The following is a 17,989-nucleotide window of genomic DNA, read 5'->3' on the forward strand; positions in this document are numbered from 1 at the left end:
CAACTTTCTTAAAAACTTTACTACATGGTTTATGATATGTTTTATTAGGAAAAGATATGTTTCTATAACACATCCTCTTTCCTGCTGTGTATGAGAAAACATAATTTGAAGGTTGGTAGAGACATGCTGATATTTTATGGGTGACAACACTGTTGGTTATGCTGATTATGGCTATACTCCTTCTAGAAGAGGAGCTGATTTCCTCTGCAGGTACAAGCTTGAATAATCTCATCCCAGACACAGGCCAGTATTTGTGTAATTCTTCATTTTTCCATTAGGAATCATACATACATCATGTGCCCCCAATTAATATCTGTAACACTGGTGACCAAATGATTTACTTTTACACCGGTGCTGGGTGCTTAGTTTGATATAAAAACACAAATGAAGTTCTGCTGTTTGCATTTTTCAAATTGATCTCCTGACATCTCTCTCTTTTTCCTGTTCTTGGCAGGTATAAGGGATATTTTAGAGATGTAGAATTTTAGAGAATTGTTTTCATAAGTCATCTTATATCTGTCCTTGTAACTGAATTTTCTAGAATGATATTTGATTAAGGAAATGAAGCATAAATTTTGTTTTTCCCACCTGTGTAGTTTCTAGGAAATTAACAAAGGAACCTCTATTTAAAGAACCACTGATTCATTGCTTTTACTATTGCCATAATTGTGACTTAGATTTTTAATTTCTTCATGGTCTCTGTATCTATTAACTTTACTGGATCCTTTCTTACAGGTACTTTTTGTTTGTTTATATTGTTTTGTTTTTATTTTTGCTGTTTCTTTTTTTTTTTTTTTTTTTTTGCTTCAGCCTAGAACAGTGACCATTTTTTTTTTAAAATGTTAATCAGCCCTTTATAGGTGTGGATCTGCATCCTAGGGTTCAACAAGTTACAGGTAAAAAATATTTGAAAAAAATAATTTGTGTGTATTGAACAGACTTTTTTCTTGTCCTCTTTCCCTGAACAATACAGTATAGCGATTATTTAGATAGGATTTACATTGTATTAGATATAACAGGTACTTTAGAGGGGATTTAGAAGGGGATGTGCTTAGATTAGAGAAGGACAGTGTCTCCTGCATCCTCACATGTGAATGTGATGCAAATATGATGTCATTTGTTATAAGGAACATGAGCATCTGGGGATTATGGCTATCTGTAGGGGGGCAGGGGCAACAAGGGTCCTGGAACCAATCTCCATAGGTGCTGAGGGAGAGCTATAATTTTGTCTAGCCAACAATTTCTGTCACTTACTTACTCTTTTTATTTTTACATGTGTTTTAATTTTCAACTCTTTTATTTTACATAATAAGTACTTTTTGAGGCTCTAATCTCTACTATGCATGGTATCTAGGAAACAAAATTGGCATTACTATCAAACACAAACGTAACTATATTAACATTGTGGGATATCACATTCAGTTACATCTGGCATAGTTCATATTCTATAGAAAGCACTTAATAATTGTTACTTTCATTATAGGTGATACAAATATTTCCTTCCATTCTCTCATTGGATTTTTTTTCTAGCCTTTTTTATTGGTTCTTTTTAGTTACACATAACAATCAGACTCATTTTGACATAATTATAAAAGCATAGAATATAATAAGTTCTAATTCAGTCCCCAGGACACTCTTCCCCTCCCATCATCCCTCCTTTAATTCATTTCCCTCTATTCTACTGATCTTTCTGCTCTTTATTTATCATTTTTATTTATTTATTTTTAAATTTTTATTTTTTTTATTAGTTGCTCAAGACAATACAATAGAAAAAGATTACCACTAAACAAGGAAGAGAGGTGGGAAGGAATGGGAGGAAGAAGGGGAATTGCACGGAAGATGGAAGGAGACCCTCATCATTATACAAAATACATATATGTTGATGTGAGGGGGAAGAAAAAAAAGAGAGAAAAGTGTCACAGTAGTTTGGGTAGAGAGAGGTGATGGGAGGGGAGGGGAGGGGGAGAGGGGATAGGGAGGGCAACAGAATACAACAGACACTAGTATTACTGTATGTATATACGTGACTGTATAACCAATGTGATCCTGCAATCTGTACATGTGGAAAAGTGAGAATTCATACTCTCATTGGCTTTTTGATCATCACATTAATATATATGAAAATCAGAAATCCTTAATTTAATGGCAGTCCCCTTTCTTAATATGTCCTTTTATACTTAGTGATTTTCATATACTTGTAAAGAACTTTCTTATTCCCACATTATGCTCATATTGTTATATTATCTTACACAGCTTTATTGTTTTATCTTCCTTCCTCCAGGTATAGTCTACTCGGAATTTGTTATTTTTGAATACTATGAAATACAGATCAAGGTTAATTTCTTCCCCTCATGGACACCTAATGTATTCAGTTCATTTACTAAAAAGATCATCCTTTCCTTACTGTTCTGAGGAACCAAACTTTTCTTAAAATAAATATCCAGATAAATTCAGATCTGTTATAGGACTATTTCTTCCAGTTCCTGGGGCTTCTGTTCTTGTTGTCGTAATGTCTTAGTATCCTCATGCTGTTGTATCAAATACCAAAATCTGGTGGCTTATAAACAAGAAATATTTATTTCCCATAGTTCTAGAGATTGGGAAGTCCAAGGTGAAGAGTCAGCAAACTGACTGTTGAGGGTCTGTTTCCTGGTCCTTGGGAAGAACAGTGTCTCCTGCATCCTTATATGTGAAGGAGCTAGCTAGTGCTCTCAGGTGTCTTTTATAAGAGCAGTCATCCTATTAAGGTGACTTAATGACCTTACTCAAGACCACTTCCTTCTACCTTTACTTTGGTATTTGGATCAAAGCACAAACACACCATATCATTTGATTACTAAATGTTCCTATTAAGTCTCATCGAGTCCTCCAGCTTTATTCTCCTTATAAATAAAATTGATGGCCTGTTGTTTTCTATTTGTATTTCTATTTGATTTGTATTTCTATTCTAGGATTACTTTACCAAATTCTGAAAAATAAATTTTGGGGGAGTGTGTTGAGATCCTGATGGATCTGTAAATCAAGTGGTGAAGAACTGACATATTTAAAACACATGAGTCCTTAAATTCACATGCACAGTGCTGTGCTGGAGTCAGGCAATACTGTCTCAGGAGAGTTGATTGGACACATTGGGAAGCCATTGGGAGGCAGAAGAGTGGTATTATAGAGATTTGTTTGACATATTAAATATTATTATTGTATTTTAAGTCCATTACAAAACCATTAGCAGGTTTGAAGGAGTGGATTTGTGGATATGATTCAATTTCTATTTTTCAAAAGAGTTTTCCAAGTGATGTGTGAAGAATAGATGCAGTGAATCAAATGTAGAAGTGGGAAGGCCCATTACAAAGCTTCTCATTCTAGGCAAGAGATGAGATGCATTTGCTTTAAGATGGTGGCATTAAAATTAGAGATGTATGGACAATACAAGCTGTATAGTAGAAGATTTTCAGTAACTCTAAAATCATTTTTATAATAAAATATTTTAGTTGTGATAATTCTGCAAGTTGCTTACAGAAAGATTCTGAGACTAAATGAGTCGTGTACATATAGAAATACACAAGTGCATTTCCTTGATCATCTCCATTTCTTCTACCTGCTTGAGTGTATAAATATGTCTTTGTTCTTGATATCGAGATACTGGGATATTAAACACACAAGGAATAAAGCTAAAAATGATTTTTCATTGAGATGTATGTAATATAGACAAATTAACATAGTGACCCTACTGATCATTCTCTTAACTGTCTTAACTCATATGATCTCTGTGATTTGTAGGACTCTAAACTTATATCATTAGCAACAACTAATGATCTGAACATAAATACAAATTACAATTCCCATTGACTTAATGCTAAGATCAACTAGGTACTGTGTTAGATGTTCCACATATTTAATTCTAATTCTTAGTGAGACCTTAAACAGAAAACTATCCCATCTTATAAAATGTAGAACTGGATACATTCAGAGAAGTTAGCCTGCCCAAAGTTGCCCATCTAGTAAGTGACAAAGCCAGAGGCCAAGCTCCATCAAATCTTTTGCAGACAATTATATCCCCAGTGACTTGGATAGCTACTGGCAAGTCTGTTAGGGCAGAACACTCAATAAATAGTCATGAATGAATGAATATGACTGTTTTCCTACCTATTTCCTATTAATAATTCACATTTCTCAAAAAATGGTAAAACTTTCAAATTAAAATGGGTTTAGTAAATAGCGGATTTAAACTCTGTATATCTAGCAACTGTACTTAGAAAGTGGCAAGAAACCAAGTTAATAAAAGGAAGAACAGGAGAGTTGGTCTCAAAATATGAAAAATTGTTTCTTTAATACTTTAAAAGCCTATGTATAACCTAGTGTGTCTTAATGTTTCATTATTTCTTTTTCAAATTGATAAAGTAGGGGTGTAAACTATTTTTATTGCAATAGCACATTCTTATATAATTGTTTATATTTTTCCTTTTTAAACATTGGGCCTAGGAAAGAAAAAACATGCTTTACCTCCTAAAGTAATATGGAGAGAATAACTTTGAACCAAAATCCTTTTAGACTTATGAGTTGAATGCCAGTTTTACTTCTGTTTCCTGTGCCTTTTTATTTGTATGTTTTTTTAAATGTGCCTTCTAAAGGTATTCCATTCTTCATGGCCTCATTTACCCCCATAAAGATTAGTTCTAAAGGCAGATGAGGGATATTCACAATATCACTGTTTGAAAAATATTAACCGCTCGATTACTGATTTGGTCAGTTCAGCCTTTACCATAATTTATAGACCTTCTACCAATAGATCTCATTACAAGGACCATGAATTCAAAATCAAAATGGTATAATTATTTCTGATGAAGATGACAGACCATAATTATTCCTAAAACTTTGTACTTTTAGGAGAAATGGTATGATAATAAAATATGGTCAGTGGCAAGCTATGTTATGTTTTAAGATCTTCTTCTTCTGTTTCAATCTGATAAATCTTTTCCCCAGAAATACCACAGATGGCTGGTACCTGTATGCTGACAGTTCAAATGGGAAATTTGGTGACCTGGCTGACATCCTCACTCCTGTTATTTCACTCACAGGACCAAAATGTACCTTGCTGTTTTGGACTTACATGAATGGTGCCACAGTTGGGTCTCTCCAGGTACTGTTTAGGCAATAATGTGTCCCTAATTCTCTCTATGAACATAAATACTGCATAATTTAGTGTCATTACAACATAGTTTTATAACAAATGGAAATGGACAATTATTAGCACTTGACTAGCTTCATAATGGTATAATTGAGAAAAAGCTTTAGCAGAATCTGACATTAGTGGTTGGTAGATAATTTTATTTCTATTTAATTTATGACTATCTGTGTTGTACTCTCCAATAGTCTCTTTCAAATTTTTTCTTTGAGGAAAAAAATCTCAAACTGTTTCAGATTTATAAAATGTTTCATGAATAGCAGAGACAACTCCCATATACCCTTCAGTAAGAGTTTTTTTTTCACAATTGTACCAATGAAGTCTTTTACAGCAAAAATATCTAATACAAATTCACATATTACATGAAGTTCTTTCTTTCTAGTGCTCTTCAAGTGAATGATTCCTAACCATTTCCTTTATGTTGTTTTAAAAGAGTATATCTATCATTTTGTAAGTCATCTCTCAAGTTGGATTTACTCAGTGCATATTCTGATGTAAAATCACCAATATTATGTTCTTTTTATCACTTCTCATTAGTAATAAATGTTTATCAAACCCATTAGTTTTGTTTCCTTTATTAATATTTTGTGGAGAAACACTTAAGGGTATATAAAATCCTGATCTTGACAATTTCACTCACTAGATTTTGCCTCCATTAGTGCTCTTTGCCTAAATTATTTTTACTCAAGATTATTGCTTACTTGTGATTTTTCTAACTCCATTACTCTATCCACATTTGTAGTTTCCTTTTCTATTGTAAAGAAAAAAAATATTCTCACGTCTCTGTTTGTGCACTTTGTTTTATATTAATATGGACTAATGAGTTCCTATTTTATTCAATGCGTTAGTCTATTATTTCTTTGATTCTACATTGTCCCAGATTATGTCACAAGAGTCCCTTTAAACTGGCCTCCTTATCTCTTTAACAAGCCTCATTATTCCTTGAGCATTTTCTTCCTTTCTGACCTATAAAGTCCAAACTCATTTTTATCCTGCTGTTTCTCTGGAAGTAACTATTTCTGCTTAGCTTTGTGGCGGCTTTTGGTAGACAAAGATATACTGGCAAAATGGAGACATTTTTCTAGAATATTAATATGGATCCCTAAGTCCTTTTTTTTTCATCCTGGACATGTATGAGTACAGGATAGGGTAAGATTCCATGGGTAATGTGCATAAACATATATATCACTTACACAGAGGAAACCAACTAGTTTTTGTAGCATCTCCATTCAGACTCATTTTCATAGCCTAGGGGCTGTTTTCTAGGCAGCCATGTCTGAAAAATAAATCCACACATCCCAGAATTATTTACCATGAGTAGTTTTAGACCAGGACAATCTTGCTAAAAGCAAGCTATCAAGACTCTCTTCCTTTCACATGCTGTTAGTTTATTTTGCCAATTAAATTTGTGTTTAGCACATTTGCTACAAGATGAGACTTAGGTAACCTTCCATTTCTTCCTCTATACAAAGAAAGAGACTGCCAACCTGCTGCTTAACCACTTCTTTTCTAATAGGTTTATTGCAATATTTATGCTGAGAATTTCCTCGTCCATTTTATTATTGATTATTTTCTAGAACTTTCCTGGCCATTATCAACTATCAGTTTTCTAAATAACATAAACATTTTAAAAAATGCTATTAGATTTTTTTAAAAATCAGAAACAATAAACTTATAGATTAATTTCAAACTCTATGACAGGTTAAATGTTTTACAAAAAGCAGTTTGAAAGTATATTTGTATGTATATATGCCTGTGTGTGTTTTATTAATTTAAAAGTGTTCACATAGTCTTATGGATTATAATTTATGCTTTTGGTTTACATTGACTTTTTAAAATTGATTTCATCCAAAACAATCAAAATAGCCTACTATAGAGTTTTCATTAGTAAAACATTATTTAGCTGGTGAAGTTTGTGGGTAAGATTAATGATTATAAACATGCTTTTATCTTTTCAGAATAAGAACTTGTATTAGTGAATGGAATATTATGAATTAAAAATTTATAAACAACTAACAGATAATTAAAATAGCAATGATATCCTTATTTTTATGCTTGACCTAATAAATAACATTAAGTTTTGTATTATTAATATGTTGCTTGAATGCATAGTAGTTTGTACTACTGTGATAATCGTACAAAGATGATATTTTACTATATATTATTATTATTTTAGGGAGTATCAGGGATTGAACACTCGACCACTGAGCCACATCCCCAGCCCTATTTTATATTTTATTTAGATACAGGGTCTCACTGAGTTGCTGAGTACTTTGCCTTTGCTAAGACTGCCTTTGAACTCACTATCCTTCTACCTCAGCCTACTGAGCCACTGGGATTACAGGCATGCACCACCATACCTGGTTTCTATATATTATTTTCAGTATTTTTCAATTATCATCTTATTTTATTGGTAAGAAATTATATTTTTTGATTTTGGTAATATTTTTAATTATCTTGAATTTTATAGACCAAGAATTTGGTGATTTTTTTTCCTAGCAACATTTACTCTGGAAATTCTAATCATATAAAAAAAATTCATGTGATTTTAGGTTAAAAATTATAATATCATTAAAAATAATTTTCACTTTTAAAAGTCAACTCCATATATGTATGATATGTTAAAAAACATTCAACCATCATGTATAACTAAACAGAACAAATAAAAAAATAATAAGTCTAAACCTTCAAAACTATATCTGAATAATTCTTTAGTTGTACAAATTGTATTTTTAAAAAGTATGTTGTGATGTAATTAAATAGGCTGTATTAATTGATTATTTTCAGATGTAGAATTATTCTGCTCTTTCCTGATGGCTTATTTAGTGTCATTCTAAAAGAAGAGCCAAAATTATTTGTCTAATGAAACTAATGTAGTTTTTTCTTTGGAGTTGAGAGTTAGTACTATGTTACTCAGTTTTCCATCATTATAACAAATACCTGAGTTAATCAATTTATAGAAAAAGGTTTATTTTTGTTCCTGCTTTGGAAGTTCCAGCCTGTAACCAATTGATCCCATTGTTTTGGGGTCAATAAAGAGGGAACACATTATTTCAGGAGTGCATTGTAGAGCAAAATGTCTCATTTCATGGCTAGGATACAAAAGAGAGAAAGAAGAAGGTGCTGGGATCCTTCTGTCTTCTTCAAGGGCTCTCCTCACCAATGATCTAAGACTTTCCTATAAGTCCCACCTGTTAAAGGTTTCATTACCTCTGGGGTGTCCTTCCGTGGAATGGGCTGGCTGAGAAATAAAAGCTAAGAAAAATAGAATGGCAAAATAACCCCAGAATACAGAAGGTAGTTTCAAAGCAGGGGCAGGGCAAGCAAGCTGACCAGACAGGTCCAGATTCTAACAAAGAAAGGCGCCCACTTTATTTATATGGGGGAAAAAATCAAAGAAGTTCTATAGGACGTTCTTCACCAAAATAGGATAGAGGTGGGGGCAGATAGGCTGCTCAGTTTCTAACAGGTTACTCCTATCTTGGATGCAGCTGCACAAGACCTTTCTTGCAGAGCAGAGGAGAAGGTCATGTACATTGGGCAGTCTGTCTCGGTGGGAGTGCCATGGAAAGTTTCCAAGGCCAGACCTGTCCCCTCTCTGGCTTTGATGCTAAAAAAAGTCCTTACATATTTCAAGGATAGCTTCCCGTGTGCTTTAACACATGGACCTTTGAGGGACATTTAGATTCAAACTATTTTGCAGGTACTGATGAGATTTGTTCTTTTCAATGCTGTAGAACAGGGAGCTCTTACTTTACAGTGCTGTGCCCATATCACTCATTCACTCATCTGTGATGTTATAGTTAAATAGCTCACATTGTCACTGCCTCCTTTAACTAATTGAATAAGGAAAGTCTTTCTCAGCAGAGTATTTTAGGAAGTAATTTCATATTATTTTCCATTTAAGTATATTATTTAATATATAAGATGTCAACTGTTAACTGCTGTCAAATTTTATACAACTAATGTAGTTGAGTTCCTAATAAAATAGTTCCCAGATAGCTTAGTACTTGACTGACAGATATTCATGTACACCTTTATTGTTCAAAGCTTTTGAGATACCCCGAGGGCACATTCTTGCACCTTCATAGTCAAAAACAAATGAAAAATGTCTCATCTTTTCTCTTAGGGACGTGAGATAGATATTAAAAATTTTAAGAATAACTTGGAAAATTCCACACGTTTAAAATTTATTAAGACACAATATTTCAATACCTATTACTTGATTTATCTCCTCAGGTACTCATCAAGAAAGGCAATGTGACTTCTAAAGTGTGGGCTCAAACGGGGCAGCAAGGTGCACAGTGGCGGAAAGTAGAAGTCTTTTTAGGCATTCATTCCTACACACAGGTTTGTAATCCAACTAACTTTGTCAAGAGAGCCTTTTGTTAATTTTTCCTTTCATGCTAATTTATTTCCTCCACTCAATCTAAGTCTTCCCATTTCTAATTTGAAGCGTTATGTGAAGGCCCAGCATTTAACACTCCATATAGTACTTTCCATAAGAAATTTACAATTCTAGACAACCCTAAGTTCTCCCAATTAGACAGACATACTTCTAGGAACATTTAATTTGAATGGCAACTTTCCTGTACCCCCTAGTCCACTTCTCACATATAAAGAATACCTCCCTTGATTCTGAAAATAAATTCTCAAAGATCATGGTATAGTTGTTCCAAATGTGACTTGAAAGGCATTTTTCTAAAAGCACTTTATATAGGATTGAACCTTATTATATGTAAGGTTTATATAATTCAAAATTATTTGGAGAGTCATAATATTATATTATGCTACATTTGACTTCAAATAGATTACAATAATAATAGAGGTTAAGACATACAAGCTATATTAAAATTCAAGTGGGACATAGATTAAAATGTTTCCACTGAAAATAATTATGTGCCTAGATATTTGGTACAAGTTTTATTTTTTATGGGTTATCAAGCAAACGAGAGCTCCAGGGGCCATAGCTTTCATGGGCATTTGCTTGGAACACGAGGCTTTGCTGGTAAGATTTGTTAAGATTTGGATTTGCAGAGCAAGAATCCAGAACTATTTATTAGGAGGACATTTTCTTTTTGTCTTAATTACCTGGAACTTAATTTGACGGCATTAAAACTACTGGACTCTATATAGAAGGGATAAGATATTTACTAAATATTGTAGCACAGATAACCAAGGTATGACTATGAATGTTCAGTAAATATATTTACAGGCATGAGCTTTCTCTGATAGGTGAGCCCCCTTCAACTCGGATGGAAACACAGGCTGGATAGAGTAGTTTATATTGATATAGCATTATGTCCAATTCCCAGGTGATATGCATAATAAAATCCCATGACTTTTTCCTCTTACTGTAGTATACAGTTTCTTTGTGAATCATTTGTAGCTAATTTAGGATATGAAGTTCAATCTAAACATGTAAAGATTGGATAGCAATTTAATGCTCTTATACAATATAAAATTTATTGTTAAAATGAGTCTAAATATTCAAGTGGAGGCAAGAAGAATCCTTAGCAAGAATATGCAGAAGGTTCTGCTGCCAGAAGACACAGGCTTCCATCCCAGGCAATAAATTCTTACTTAGTTTTGTGCACATGGAATGTTTATATGATAACATGTATGTTCATAATAACAAAGGGGAGTTTCAGCAAGTGGAATCATTTATAAATTTGGCTTTTTGAAAATCTATAATTTTCACATTGAAATCTAATGGAAGAGAAGTAGACTCAAGTTGTTTGAATTTTAAATATTAATAGCTTATGAATACTTGCTTTTTCATATTACTCACTGCTGCCCTTATTGAGCATCTACTCTGTGCAAAGTGCATTAGAATTCCTGGAATATACCATGATGAATTATCACACTGCTCACAATTCTTCTGTTCTTACAATAACCATTTCCATTAGCCTCAGAGAGATGAGTGCTGTAACCCTGAGTAAAAGCATAAGATAAAGTAAAAAATTGCATACTAAAGCAAAAGTTGGAAGTTTGTATGGTTTTTATCTAAAAACTCTTATATTCGAACAAAATCTTTCATTGTAATAATTTTGTAATCAGAGCACTCTTATATTGTACTTAATAAATGCTAGATATATTTTCTATGAATTTAAAAATATTGACACATTTTATTTGTCCAATAATCCTATGAAGTACATATTATTAAAACTATACCTTCATCCTACTGATAAAAGTACAGAAATGCCTGAAAGTTAAGTAACTTGACCTAGTTATTTATAAAGTACCAAATGCAGAGACAGAGTTGAAATGTAGGCAGGCCATCTGTAATCCAACTGTTCTTCTATATTGCCTTTCAATTTTATTAATATATTTGACCTAGATTTTACTCTGCCTGAAAGGAGCAGTACAATTACTTATTTTAAGAACATTTAAGAGTCAATCTTATGTCTATGAAATTTCAACCCACACTATAAAAAAAATTGAGAAATAATGATTCAATCATTTGAACGTGATTGACAACTGAGATTGTATTGGGATTACAGCAGGTAAACAGATTAATCGTGAAACACTCATTAGTTACTGCACTTTGGTATTCAGAAAGCATAATGTCACATATTTAAATTTTTAGACAATCCAGATAATAGAATATCTTTTCACTTTGTATATCAATTTTTTTTCCAGTGCTCAATTTCACTTGTAAGAGAGTTGTAGTTCCTATCATTTTCTTCTAGTTAACCTTTTAATGCCTTCTAAGCTCCTCTTCTATTTCACAAATATATTGATCTTTTCTGGCTCATCTACTATGAAGAACAGTTTTCCTTTAGGGAAATTCAATATTCAAAAACTATTATGATTTTCTTTTAATAATGTGAAACATTATTTCAATTACTCTGTCCTCTCACCTTGAAAAGAAAACACTCATGTTCACACAAATATAAAAACATCTCATTTTAAGGAAAAACTAAAATTCCTTCTTCCAAGAAAAGTTTTTTTCAGAATTGGTTAAAATTTGTTTAGGAGATTAGTAACAGTAAGTAATTTGTGCAAAATCAATAAGGAAAATCTTTACGTCTTGTTCTAACTGACTTAAAAATATTTCTTACTTTAGCATGTCCATATTTAGCTTGCAGTGGAATTTAAGAGAAACACTGAATGAATCACTTGGAATTCTGAAAATAAACAATATGTGACTCTTCATGTTCTCTGAAACAGTGTTCTTTGTCATTCCAAGCAGTTAGGTATTGTTACAAACCAACGATAGATTTTCTGAAAATTTTAGTATCTCTTATTATTTTTTATCAATTCTGATCTATTGAAGTATATACAAATGGAAAACCGCTTTTAAAAAGTAGCACACATGGGATTCCATTCATCACATACATTAATCAAAGGCAAATCAAAATTGCTTCAATTCCAAAGATTTGGCTGATTTTAGCAAAACTCATGGCCGTGAGGCTTGATGTCTTTTAACTCTCAAATCCTCTGGGGTGGCTAGATCTGAAGAAGAGCAAAAACTGAGCAAAATAAAGGATGTGCTTGTACATAATTTCTCTTGGTACTTTATTAACCGTTGATCCTCCTGCTTCCATGTATGATGAGGCTCTAAGAAATGAGCAGGTCTAGTTTTGGCACTGGTAGTTTGTTATGACTCCTGCCAGTTTTTCAAGCTGCATGTCCTAACCATCTAGACACACAACAGTGTTGCACATCTCACAGTCTTAGGTGTTGAGAATGGCAGAAACCTTTGATGGCCCTTAAGTTTCCTGGGTCACTTTCATTATGGAGGTATTTTTATCAGACTCAAGTTTGATGTGCTTGATCTATTTGTTGCCTCTATCTTTTGAACTTCTTGATTGACAGTTTCAACTCTAAGTAACTTTTCCTTTTCTTTTTTTTTTCTTTTTAGATTGTCTTCAGGGCAAAACGTGGTGTCAGTTACATAGGAGATGTTGCAGTGGATGATGTGTCCTTTCAAGATTGTTCCCCCTTACTTAGCCCAGACAGAAAGTGTACTGCTGAAGAGTTCACGTGTGCAAACAAGCAGTGCATCGCAAAGGAGAAGCTGTGTGATTTTGTGAATGACTGTGCTGATAATTCAGATGAAACTACTTACCTTTGCCGTAAGTTCAAGTGTTCTATGTCCTTGCTTATGCTTTCATCTCCCCAGTCTTACTCAAGGTGGTGTGTTCCTTGTTGAAATTTAAAGTGTAGGTACGTCTCAGTAAGCGAATCCAGGTGACGTGATTTATCTATTTAGATACATTCCCTTCTCCCTTTTCATACCTAATTTTGAGCCATAATTTATTTCAAAATAATTGATGGCTTTTGTGTGTATGTATGAAGTAATTGGAGTTAAATTAGATTGCTATGTTCAAAGAAAAACAGAACAGAAATAAGTATTTATTATCTGAAAGAAATTAGCTGGAAAAAAAGAAGCAAAACATCCATCAAAGTCAATTCATTTGGGGTTGGTGAACCTCTGTACTTTGAAGCATTTCAGAGGGTTGTCATTTCTGTGTGCAAACATATGTGATAAGCTGATAAACAAAATTACTCTGATAATATATCAAATGGACAAAGTGATCTCCCAATGAAGATTTAGATCAGCTATGTAAAACCATTGCAGTAGGAGATCAACTCAGAACAAACGCTACCTATTAAAATACCCTCCGCTAAATGGACCATATGTGCTCATCCTGGTAAGCCTATAAAATGGTGTAGCACAGTCCAATCGCTGCTTCATTTAGTTGCAAATGAGGTGAATATAAATTGTCAAGATGAAGGTTGACAAGTTATTCCACTATTACTTATAATAATATCTGAGCCAGGATATAGCAGTGTGGTTTTATTTGCTTCTTGAAACCAAACTTAGGTTAGAGTTATCAAAAACTACTTCAGTATAGCAAGAGCTCCAACTTAGGTAGAACTTTTAACTTTCAAAGCCCTTAACTGATCTCCACTTGATCTGCACAGAAGCCCTGAGAGGTAAGTGGGCCAGATATTAATTATGCTTTTCATAAATGAAAGTACCAATAAGAATGGGTAAGATTTTTTTCAAAACTTCCTACAACTAATGCTAACAAAGTTGGTCCTAGGACCCAGGTGTTTTGATTTATGATCCTTTGCTGTGCCCAAGCTACCATAATACTTCTGTGTAAGAATCCAATGTTTAAAAAGATAATGAAGTTCTCTTTAAATCAAATAGCTATTTGTTCCTTGAATTGTGAGTATTATTTCTTATAATGTCTATTTTTATCATATGTAAGCTCAGCAAAATACTTGGTTTATCTTGAATTTTGTACTAGCATTGATCTTTACCATCAAATACTTTCTGCTACGTTTTAGTTAACTTTGCATCAAATGCTTATACAGTTATTTCATTGCCATTTTAATTTCAATATCACACAGATCTATTATGTTGTTAAATAAATCAGATGTTATGCTTTAGATTTTTATTTGTAATGTTGCTAGGTATCTTTCACAGAGATGTAATTAAATGTGATTTTCAGTACTTCAGTTTTCAGTACTTAAAATATCAATTCATTTATGGCTAAATTTTTCTTTTTATATTTAGGTTCAGGAGTCATGAATCGTTCTTGGTTTTTCTATTTGGGAAAATATGATGATGACTAAGGGTATCAGAATTGTATTGAAAAATTTTGTCTTGGTAATTGTTTTATAAAAACATAAGCACTAAACTAACTTAACCCTTTGGAGGGAAAGTTGTACCAGAAGGTGCTTTGTGGTGACCTGAATTACAAAATCTCTCTTTTTTTTTTTTAGACCTACTTATTTCATTAACACTGGTGCAAGGAAGCTGAATTACTTCCACACACTGCATAGAAAAAGGAAAACTTTTCCAACTCCTTAGAACAAATAAACAAAAGTTAGAAATGAAAACCTAAAAGTGACCTCAATTTTGACAGTGTTTTTTATTCCATAAGAATCTTCATTTTAATTTAGCATTGCTTATTTTTATTATGCACTTGAAAGATCAACCAAATTCCCAGGCTACTGGTCTTAAATGTTATGTTTTAATTATAGAGTGGCTAGAATCTGCCATTGGAATTATGAGTGGTGTTATTATCCTGCATACACTATAAACTTTGATGTTCTAATTAGACCCAGAAGAATATGAAGAAAAAATTAAAAGAATTACTATAGCAACTGAAATTTGGCTGGCAACCAATCAAGTATTTGGACATAATGTCTACTCTTTCTTTCTTTTGTTTTATTATTTTTCTTTTATTTCTTTCTTTTTGAGAATTCTAAGGTTGAACATGTATCACAACTAGAGAAAACTTTTGAAATATGATTAGGTAGAAATGTACAATCTAGAAATGTCAGAAAGAATGAAAAAGAACCTTTTTTAAAAAGCGTAGACTTTGGTGGAGGAGAATACAACAATCAATTATAAAAGTACTTGCTGCTTTAATTTTCTATAGATCTATGTAGACTCTAAAACCAAAATATATCAGAAAAAAATGAATTTTTATTTGTAATTTGAATAGCATTTCTAAAATACAGGAGATATTGAAAATGATTTGTATAATTGGAACTATAAAGAACTGTAAATATTTATTTGAATATAACTACTATTGATATAAAGACTCATTTGGAGAATAACCATTTTTGCTTTTGTATCAACTTTATTTTTGATTTATAATTAAGAGTATTTTAGGCAATCTCTGAATAATTTAATTCTGTATTGTGATGAGTAAAAATGTAGGGCATTTGATTGACATAGTTGGTTAGTACCCTGAACCTAATGGAGACATATATATATTATATAACACACACACACACACACACACACACACACAAACACACACAAACACACACCCCAACTGCAGATATCTATTATTTTTAAACACAAATATAACATCATAAAAATAAAAGGTTCTTTTTAAGTATTAAGCACATTTCAAATTTTTTGATGAATTAAATTATTATAATATGTGTATTAAATTGTATTTTAAATTAGGCTGGAAATTATTTACAAGACAATTCCTAGAAAATCTCTACTGGTGAGGATTTGAATGTAGCTTTAATAACTCATATCTACCTCCCAAATCACAATAACATTAGAAAGTGTTCTGAAAGAGCATATAAAGAGTTATAAAATACTTCATAACAAAACCTGTGGATCTTGTTAAGTTAATACTTAGAATAAAAATTATATCCTCATATCCTCATATTAGAAACTATTTAGTAACACAAACTAATGAAAAAAGGTCACAAGTCCAAGATAGGATTTGAAAGACTGATAAGATTTTTAAAACCCTATCAGTTCTCAAGGGAAACAGAAAAGATAGAAATATAAAATTGATTTAATACATATTTACTAAGTAGTTACTACATGTCAGGCAATGTTTAAGATATCTACTATTCATTAGTAAATAAAACAAAATTTTTCATGAACATATATTATATATTCATGTTAATTAGAAAAAAACATATCATCCTTATAGATAGATAAATATGCAACCACACAGAAATACACACATATATAACATACAAACGTATGTGTGTATGTATAAATAGCATGATAAGGGTAGGCCAGGCTGAGAAGATGAATGAATTCAATGAATTCTTGAAAGAGGTCTGGGACTTGCTATTTTCCTTTTTAATTTTTCATTATAGCCATCCTACTGGATATAAGTAGAATCTAATAGTGACGTTAATTGGCATTTCCCTAATGATTAATGATGTTGAGCATCTTTTTGTGAGTTTATTAGCCCTTTGTCTATCTTTGGGGAAAAAGCTGTTGAAATCTTTGACCCATTTTTGTAGGATTGTTTTATAGCTTTTGTTATTGAATTTTAGGACTTCTTTTTAATTCTGGATTTTAAAACATTGTCAAATATACATATTGCAAAAAAGGTAATCTTATTCCTTATTCTGTAGGATTTCCTTAACATTCTTTTTATTATTAATGGACTTTAATGTTCTTGTGAATGGAAAGCACAGTGATTTCCCATACTCCTTGCCTCTCTGCACACAACCTGCTCCACTCAGCCAGAGTGGAAGAATTACTTTGGTAACCCCGTTCTTACCCAAAGTCTGTTGTTTATATTAGATTCCACTCTTGGTGCTATACATTCCGTAGGTTTTGCCTAATGTATAATAACATGTATCTTCTAGCACAGTATCATAAACTAATTTTCACTGTCCTGAAAATCTATGCTCTACCTATGACTGTTCCCTCCCTTTCCCCCTGGCAACAACTGATTTTTTAAATAGTGTTCATAGTTTTGTCTTTATATAATGCCATGTAATTGGAAAAATACAGTGATCAGAATTTTCAGATTATCTTCTATCACTTATTAATATGCATTTGAGGTTATGCCATTTCTTTATGGCTTAGAGCTCATTTATTTTAGCCAAATAATATTCTATTGTCTGAATGTACATTTTATTCATCTGTGTACCCACTGAAGATCATCTTCATTGCTCCTAATTTTGGCAATTATAAAACTGTTATTATAAACATGCATGTGCAGTGACTTTTGTGGTTATATTTTTTAACTAATTTGGTTAAATATTAGGAAGCATGATTGCTAAATTGTATGATAGAGTATGTCATGTGTGTGTTTTACAAATGTTTTCTTCTAATCTGGCTTTTCTTCTAATTTGCTTCACAGTGTCTTTGAAAAGCCTTAATTTTTAATGTTGATAAAGTATTATCAAGTATTTTTTTCTTTCAAGAATTGTGCCTTTGGTAATTGCATTTCCAAAACCAAAGAACACCTAGATTTTTTCTCATGTATTAGTTTGTGGGATTTTTATCATTTAGTGTTTTACATTTAGATCTACAATATTTTATGAGTTAATTTTTGTGAAAAG

The 17,989-nt window shown here is 32.2% G+C and overlaps 1 protein-coding gene across 1 annotated transcript in view; it reads left to right on the top strand.

Annotated features, from left to right (window-relative positions):
- The window catches only part of Malrd1 (MAM and LDL receptor class A domain containing 1), a 656,113-nt gene that overhangs the window by 246,273 nt on the left and 391,851 nt on the right, over window positions 1–17,989 (top strand). Inside the window, exons 22-24 of the mRNA XM_077802928.1 lie at window positions 4,981–5,137; window positions 9,422–9,532; window positions 13,050–13,263. Of these exons, the coding sequence (XP_077659054.1) occupies window positions 4,981–5,137; window positions 9,422–9,532; window positions 13,050–13,263 (482 nt within the window). The remainder of the gene's footprint in view (window positions 1–4,980; window positions 5,138–9,421; window positions 9,533–13,049; window positions 13,264–17,989) is intronic.

This window comes from Urocitellus parryii, chromosome 9 (genome assembly GCF_045843805.1).
Source record: "Urocitellus parryii isolate mUroPar1 chromosome 9, mUroPar1.hap1, whole genome shotgun sequence".
Lineage (NCBI taxonomy): Eukaryota > Metazoa > Chordata > Mammalia > Rodentia > Sciuridae > Urocitellus > Urocitellus parryii.